Here is an 8,096-nt window from a genome sequence, read left to right as displayed (position 1 = left end):
TACCCATAAAGCCACAGCTGCCCTTAAATTGAATTGGATAATTATATAATTGTATCTATTCTATGAATGAATTGGGCATTTATATAACGCATTATTGTGTATTGCTGTACACCCAGAGCGCTTTACAATCACATGGGGGGATCTCTCTTCAACCACCACCAGTGTGCAGCATCCACCTGGATGATACGACTGCAGCTACAGGACAATGGCGCCAGTGCACTCAAATCACACCAGCTACAGGTGGAGAGGAGAGAGAGTCATAGAGCCATTAAGTGGATGGGGATTATTAGGAGGCCATGATTTACAAGGGCCAGTGGAGGGAATTTGGCCAGGACACCGGGGTTGCACCCCTACTCTTATGAGAAGTGCCATGGGATTTTTCGCCTTCTTATCAGAACAAGCTGCACAACTCCTTGTCCAAGCTCTTGTTCTCTCCAGACTGGACTATTATAATGCTCTCCTGGAGGGGCTTCCAGCATCCAGTATTATCAAGCCTTTTGCAACTGATCATGCAGCAGCGAGAGTGGTCTTTAACGATTAAAAAAACAAAGAGCCCATGTCATACCTCTCTTCATCAGTATGCACTTGCTGCTAATAGCTGCTCGCATCAAATTCAAGGTACTGATGTTTGTCTACAAGACAACTGGTATTTTTGTGGATGGCATTGTTTTTTGTTTTTCTTGTTTTGTTTTTTTTTGTACACAAGATGTTACTTCAGCCTAAATGATGCAGTTTTTTTTTAAATATTATGTACAGAAAACTGTAATTATAGCCACCCCATAGTAACTGGTGCAGTCACTATACACCAGTTACCTCATAGTAACTGTTGCAGTGCGTCTGCTAAATAAAATGGATAGATTGTCTGCTTTCACTTCGAATAACCCAAACCTTCCAAATGTTGAGAAGAAGAGAAAAGGGATCTAACATATAGGCCCACAAAATAACGCACACAGACATTAACAGCAAGCACACTAGGCCAAGTTTCAAGTATTTTGTTTATTTAAGTACATGTATCATGACGATCCTAAATTTTCATTTTAGATTTTTCAATCTCAGAGCATCAACTCTGTTATGTGCACAATGATGAAATAAATTATTCTGAATGACAGAGAACACTAACATTATCAAGCATGTATATTAAGGCCAGTTTCTGTGTAATAAATTATTTGATCTAGTGGTAAAACAAAGAAATGCTGCTTTAACTGACAGATGTTTTAAGTTCACAGCCAAACAGAGAATGTGCAATTATTGAAATATAAACATAGCAATTTCAATAAGAGTTCAAGGTACTGTGAATACAGAAGTTGTATAAATGTTTAATAAAATGCAAAAAGGCACCTTAAAAATTGAATTACAAATTAAAACTTTCAGTAAAGCAGTAACAATAATAATATAAATCATAAAGTGTTAAGAAGACTAACTAATATTTTTGTACAACCTTTTCTCAGCATTTCAAGCATCATTTAGTTCCACAGCTGTTGACATGTTCTCAGTTCAGTTCTCAGGTGCCTATATTATTTACCTCGACTCTTAAGCAAAATAAGCATCACAACTATCTCTGGATTATAAATCTTATTTAAAGCATATTCATTCGTGTTAAAACAATTCATCACATTTGCAGGTTTCCTCTACACATCTGAACAGTTGTGCTTCCAATTGTACAGTGGCAAAAACATCTTCAATATAGAGCTTTTGAAAAAAAAAAAACGAAAAAAAAAAGTAACACCGCTAATCATGGTTAGTCCACGTACACATATTGATACACGTTACATTCGAAGTTATACAAAAAAGCATTTTAGCTAAAGCACTTATTGTACCATTCATGGAATTAAAAATGTAGAACAGAAGTTACAAAGCTGAGGTTTAGGTGTAAGACACCTGCTTGCTACACATGTAAAAATAAAAATCAGAAAATACAGAAATTAGATATTGCCGCAATTACAATAAAACAAATTTGTGAGAACTTTCTACTTGACAAAGATAATTTCTGATTATATGATGCAGGTTACAAAGCAATCGATATACATGTTAAATTTAATTACAATCATTAGTTATAATATTGCAAGTGTGACTTATTGTCATGATGACAATTATATATTATCTTCGTCATTTATTTATTTCATGTTAGCAGCCAAATATCCACATGAGGACTCGGAATTAGAAAAATCTGAAATCAGGGCTTTTCAAAAAAGCCTGATTGTCACAAATACCTCTTCACATTACATTACACCTAAACACACTATGCCATCCCTTTAGTAACAGTATTCAGCTTTCTTCAAATGCTAAGATTCTCAGGTTTTAAAGGACATAGTCAAATTAAGAAAGTATATTTCTGTGTAGGCTACAGCATCAAGATGCATTTGTTTCTGAGTTTCTTTCCGGGGTTGCTTGCAAACCCTGCTTGATTGGCTGAGGTTTGCATAGTATCACAGATTAATGTGGTTTTGGACCAAGACCATCTGGTTTTCTGCTATTACCCCCACAATTTCTTAACACATGCAAATAAGTGGACTGCCAAACATTCAGAGGGAAGTGAGAAATGAATCCTTAAACTGAGTGAGGCTTATCACTACAGGTGCAAACACACTTTCAATTCTATTTGCTGTTGCATTTTAAACATGCCTACCCCATGCAAGACTGAAAGAAGTGCTCATTCAGTACCATAACCCTTCATTATTTTAAAGATATATTATGGGTTCAATACAAGTTCTGCTCAACCAACAGCATTTGTGGCATAATATTGATTAACACATACACACAGAAAAAAAAAAAACATAATAATAATTCCAACTCATCCCTCATTTTCTATTTTCTAAATTCAAATACAGTATATGGGTTAGGGTAATGGACTCACAATGAAAATAAATGGGGACAGTTTCTGGACTTTCTGAAAGCAAAAACTTAATCTTATAAAATTATAATCTTCCTTCATATGGTTACATTCTTTCACACACTTTTCAGTCATTTATGATGAATGTTGAAGTAATCAGTATTATGTCACAAATCTGTTGATTGAGTTTAACTTACACTGATCCTAGAATATTTTTGTAAATATTTCTTCCCCCAACAGTTTCTTGTTAATTTAAATTACCTTTTCTGACAAATTGTCCATGCATTGATATGTAAGAATGAATATAAATGTTTTTTTTCTGGTGAAAATTAGAAAACATAATTTCTTTTGGAAAAGAAGCATATGAGGGACATGAAGTTGTGTCCAGTCTCCACAGTGAGGTTCCTGTGCCCGGGGGTTATTCGAGGCATACGTGAGGCAAGTTATGGGATTCAAGAACATCTATTGGTCCAGCCTGGCTGGGAGACGGCCCACTGGCTCCTGTCCGTAGCAGCTCAGAAGAGAACGTTGTATCGTTGCTTTGTTGGTGAAGGTGGTAACAGTCACCCTCCGTGGTTTCCAAATCTTTGTCATTGATGAACAGCTCTGTATCGCCCCAGTTGGCCAGTGGCTCGTGGTCGCTGGACTCATTGTTGCTGCTGCCGCTGCTCCGAGTGGACAGGCTGGGATGGCAGTCTGCAGCAGTTGGTAGCATGAGGTTCTGAGCGGAAAGAGACTTACCGAGCCCACGCTCGACCTGAAGCGAGGCAGCTGTTGTGGAAGACATGAGCATCAGAGGATCAATGTCAAGACTCAAGTGTCTTCTCCATGACCCATCTTCCTTGGGATTACGTTCGGGCTTGTCCCGTAGCTGTACCATGCTTTGAATACTCTCGGCTTCCTTGTCTGACTCAGCCTCGGTTTGGGTGCTCAACAGACAACTGCTCGGACACTCGGCCCTGCTCTCCAGCAGTGTCTCTGGGATAAGACTTTGAAGCGTTGGCACCATAGGCGGGAGCTGAAGGGTCGATGAGGCTGAATGGACTGTTGGGACCGGCCTGGTCAGCTCACTGAACCGCTGGTGACTTCTGGAAAGGTTGTTGGGGGTGAGAATGGGAGGTGGGGACGCTGGGTAGAAACTGTCTGGGCTGGAGGGTTGGTTATTAAGGAGAGGAGAAGGTGAAAAGGAGGAGGCGGAATGTGGGTAACCAGTACCCAAGCTGAGTTCACTGGGGGCCAGAGCAAGATGAAGACCACGGTGCAGGTTACTGCTGCCGGAACGAGACATGCCACTGCCAGTAAGCTGGGAGGAGGATGACAAATCCTTGCTATGGATGGAACTTTGGTAGTCGGAGGTTTGATCCAGCTCGAACAAGGGCAAAGCAGACAGACCAAGCATCGAAGAGGAGCCTTTCTGCAACACTTGCCGGTAAATATCCAGCAATGAGTCCAGCTTTGACTCAATGGACTGTACCTGTATTATATAAGAAATTAAAACATCATATTGGATTTTTTTATGCTTAATTATTGTAAAAATGTGGTTAGTCTACACTACTGTCAAAAAGTTTGGGGTTGTTTTTTTTGTTTGTTTTTGAAAGAAGTCTCTTATACTCACCAATGATGCATTTATTTGATTATAAGTACAGTAAAAACAATAAATTGTTTAATAAATGAACTATATATTTTAAAATGTTATTCATTCATGATGCAAAAAGCTGAATTTTCAGCAGCCATTACTCCAGCCTTTAGCATCACAAGATCCAATCCCTCCGAAATCATTCTAATATGCTGATTTGGTGTTCGTGAAACATTTTCTATTTTTTTCAATTCTGAAAACAGAAGTGCTGCTTAATAATTTTGTGGAAACTGAAACATTTTTCTTTGATGATTAAAAAGTAAACAGCATACAACTTCTTTTAGAATTTATAAATAAACTGTCACTTTCATTTTAATGCATCCTTGCTGAAATTTATATTAAAAAAATAAATAATCATACTGACCCCAAAACTTTAACTGTAGTATGTTTCCTTAGACCACCAAGTTCATACAGTATAGCTTACTTGTCTCTCTACTTTACAGACACGGCCAAGCATGCTCATGTCATGCTCCAAGGACTCTCCTTCGGGGAGGATTTTCTCCCTGCCTTTCCTGTCTACTGAAATCTGGCCCTTTCCCAGTATCTGATCCACTCTATAAGGAAGAAGAAGAAGAAACTGTTTCTGAGCATACAGTACATCAGGATGCACAGCTTTACACCATTGTTCCTCAAGCTCGAGCAAGGCACAGCACAGCAGGATAAGACTGGACTTTGGTTAGTGAAGAAGAAATGAAGTTAGTGCATCACCATCATCTACATTTCTATGTTACAGAGTAAGAAAGCGGTGCTGATTTATTGTATTTCTGTAAATGTTATGAGTACATTTAGTGCAACTGAGAGTTCTATTTTTTACATTCTAGATGTTACTTTCTCTTTGTACGATTATTTTGCATAATGTAGTAATGTACATTTTGAGGTAGATGTAGCATATGAAACCAACATCAATTAGCTGAACCAATCAGAATGTGCACTACACAATTAATAAATCACTATTTATTAAGCACCTTGGAGTCCAATGATGAAGATAACAATTAAGTGGATCTCAGTTTTAAAATAATCAGTTGCTCTCAACTGGGCCTCAGCAAACAAAAGCATTAAAATGAGCTAAAATTATTAAAAGTCAAGACATTATTAATTATACTGCAGCCCATCAACAACATATTTTGAAGAAGAAGAATAGCCTATAGTCCCACGGTCTTGAAAACATGTGTGAGTAAAAATATTTACAAAATCCTTATCTAGTAAAGTATCGGGCCTTGGAGTCAAAACAGTTGAGAACCACTCCCATTTAGTTTCATTGCAGATACTGATTTTGTATTCAGTTTATTGGGTGAGTGGATGTGTAGGTAGTTTCAGTTCTGATAGTGTATAGCAATTAAACCCTATGAATAGTTTTATTCAAATAAATCATCACCATTGGACCCCATTCACAGTATGAAGTGATTAAGGTAAGTACGGCCCCATGACTAGTCCCCCAGCCTGCTACAGGCCTCTGACCCAGTGTGCTTCTTCTTGCTTTGGCTGTAATACATGTGTAGAGAGGGAGAGGAAAGGTTCCTGGCTTTGGTGCTGAGTGTCCGATGTGGACCCACAGCTGTTGCGAGTCTAGATGAGAAAACATACGGGAGTCAAGTACATTTTTAAGGTTCTGCCATCAAGGGAGGAAAGAGAAGGTTGAAAAGAAGGTATTTATGGCACCATGACAAGATACTACTACTACATGCGATGTACTAAACATGTTAATGATCAAACTAAAGGTTTCAGTAGTCTAATTTAAATTCTTAACAGTTGCTTCAAAGTTAGTGTTTCAAAGTCAGTCACTGAGGTACCTGATTTTTAAGTAAATGTAACTAAAAGATGATTGTTTAAATCAGAGCTAGCGTACAACTATTGATTGCACACCTACTGGTTCACAATGTTAAAGAATAACAGTATTTGAATATGCTAATTTTTTGATTCCATGCTAAAATCAAGCGCATAGACCCAAATAATAGGGAAAGCCTAGAGGGATTAATCTAAAAGTTAGTACTATACACAGGCACATTCAGTCTACCACCATGCACTGCTGGTTTAGCACCGGCCAACCTTGTTAAACAGGAAGAAAGTTTTATAGAAATGAAAATCTGAGAGATCAAGGATTTACTGAACAGAGCCAACAGCTTGAGGCTTTAGGTCACTGACACATCACAAACATGTCCAGTCTTGACTGCAAAAATATGTTTTGTAAAAATTAAAATTAACACTAAATAAATAATACAATTAATAATAATCTACACTACTGTACAAAGTTTGGGGTGGGTAAGATATTTTTTTATGTTTTTAAAAGATATATTTAATGCTTACTCAGGCTACATTTACTTGATCATAAAAATACCATAAAACCTTAATGCTGTAAAATATTATTACAATTTAAAATAACTAACTTGTATTTGAATATATTTTAAAATATAACTTATTCCTGTAATGCCAAAGCAGATTATTATTTTTAGTCTTTAGTGTCAAATGATGCTTAAAAAATTATTAACTCAAGAAACATTTATTATTACTGTGCTGCCTAATATTTTTGTGTAATTCTGTTTGGAATATAAATATTATGTAACACTACTCCTTGCTGAATAAAAGTTATCTATTTATTTATTTATTGTTGTTGAGAATCTAACTGATGCCAAACTTTTGAACAATAGTTTCTTATACAGTATTTTTGTCTTGTTTTGAATTAAACACATCTAAAACCATCCTTAGATTAGGCTGCATAATTACTTCAGATAATATATCTTGAATTATGAATATTATTTTTTATTTCTGTCTCACAGACAAAATGTTTTAGAAGCATAAGCTAACAGAATTTATTAAAGTTTATGTTCCAACAAGCAACTATCATATATTAAAAATAAACATATATATTCTCTGAAAACAAGGTTTAGTATCTTAAACAATTGATCTTAATTTTCTTTTTTTTTTCTTTTTTGGGCAGTCTTTATTTGAAGTATTAAACTGAACTGCTGTAATGTTGGTGTCCAGAGGGAAATAGACACACAGCCTCAGCAATTGACTCATTTGTTCCAGAGTTAAAGGGTGTTTCTGGGGTGGGGGATTGTGGGTCAGCTGACCCTGGGGCAGAGTGTTTCCTCTTGGTCTGGCTGTAATATAAGTGCAGGGAAGGAGAAGAAAAGGTCTTGGTTTTGCTGCTCAGGGTCTGTGGACCCACAATGGTGTCCAACCTGAATGGGAGAGTGCACACAGGGAGATAAGAGAGACATTGACATGTAGATGTAGAAAGTGTGCAAAAGAAAACAAAGTTGTTTAATTTTTTTCTGCACAGCTTTCTGTGAATATGTTTTTGCACTAACTGCATTTGTTAATGTGTATTGTGTGGACAACTTATGCAGAATCAAAAAATGTAAAACTATAAACTGAGAAAGTATTAATTAATTTACAGTGTAACTCTCAGTCACATTTTCAATTTTTCACCACACAGCCAGGGCTGGTTAATCTCACCTAGTCTGGAGACTCTTGATACGGCATAACATATCCAGGTGGCCAGCAGAGTATTGCTCAATCACATCTTTCACATCATATGGTCGCAGAGTCTCCTTAAACTTCTTCTTGGCCACGTGGAATTTCATTATCCTGTAAACAGTGAAACAAGGAACAAAACTCAACTAACGT

The 8,096-nt window shown here is 36.9% G+C and overlaps 1 protein-coding gene across 6 annotated transcripts in view; it reads right to left on the bottom strand.

Moving 5' to 3' along the window:
* Window positions 1-979: 979 nt before the first annotated feature.
* The window catches only part of kcnq5a (potassium voltage-gated channel, KQT-like subfamily, member 5a), a 95,455-nt gene continuing 88,338 nt past the window's right edge, over window positions 980-8,096 (bottom strand). For 3 of the 6 annotated variants that reach the window (XM_052612994.1, XM_052612996.1, XM_052612995.1), the window contains 5 exons: window positions 7,926-8,057; window positions 7,538-7,648; window positions 5,925-6,032; window positions 4,891-5,020; window positions 980-4,304 (listed from right to left, as the gene is read on the bottom strand). In XM_052612994.1, coding sequence (XP_052468954.1) covers window positions 3,249-4,304; window positions 4,891-5,020; window positions 5,925-6,032; window positions 7,538-7,648; window positions 7,926-8,057 — 1,537 coding nt within the window. In that variant the 3' untranslated portion in view covers window positions 980-3,248. The remainder of the gene's footprint in view (window positions 4,305-4,890; window positions 5,021-5,924; window positions 6,033-7,537; window positions 7,649-7,925; window positions 8,058-8,096) is intronic. The other 3 variants (XM_052612998.1, XM_052612999.1, XM_052612997.1) reach the window with 2 other exon arrangements.

Source organism: Carassius gibelio, chromosome A13 (assembly GCF_023724105.1).
Source record: "Carassius gibelio isolate Cgi1373 ecotype wild population from Czech Republic chromosome A13, carGib1.2-hapl.c, whole genome shotgun sequence".
Taxonomy (NCBI): Eukaryota; Metazoa; Chordata; class Actinopteri; order Cypriniformes; family Cyprinidae; genus Carassius; species Carassius gibelio.
The sequence above is the reverse complement of the archived record's forward strand: the minus strand, read 5'-3'. Positions and strand labels throughout refer to the sequence as shown.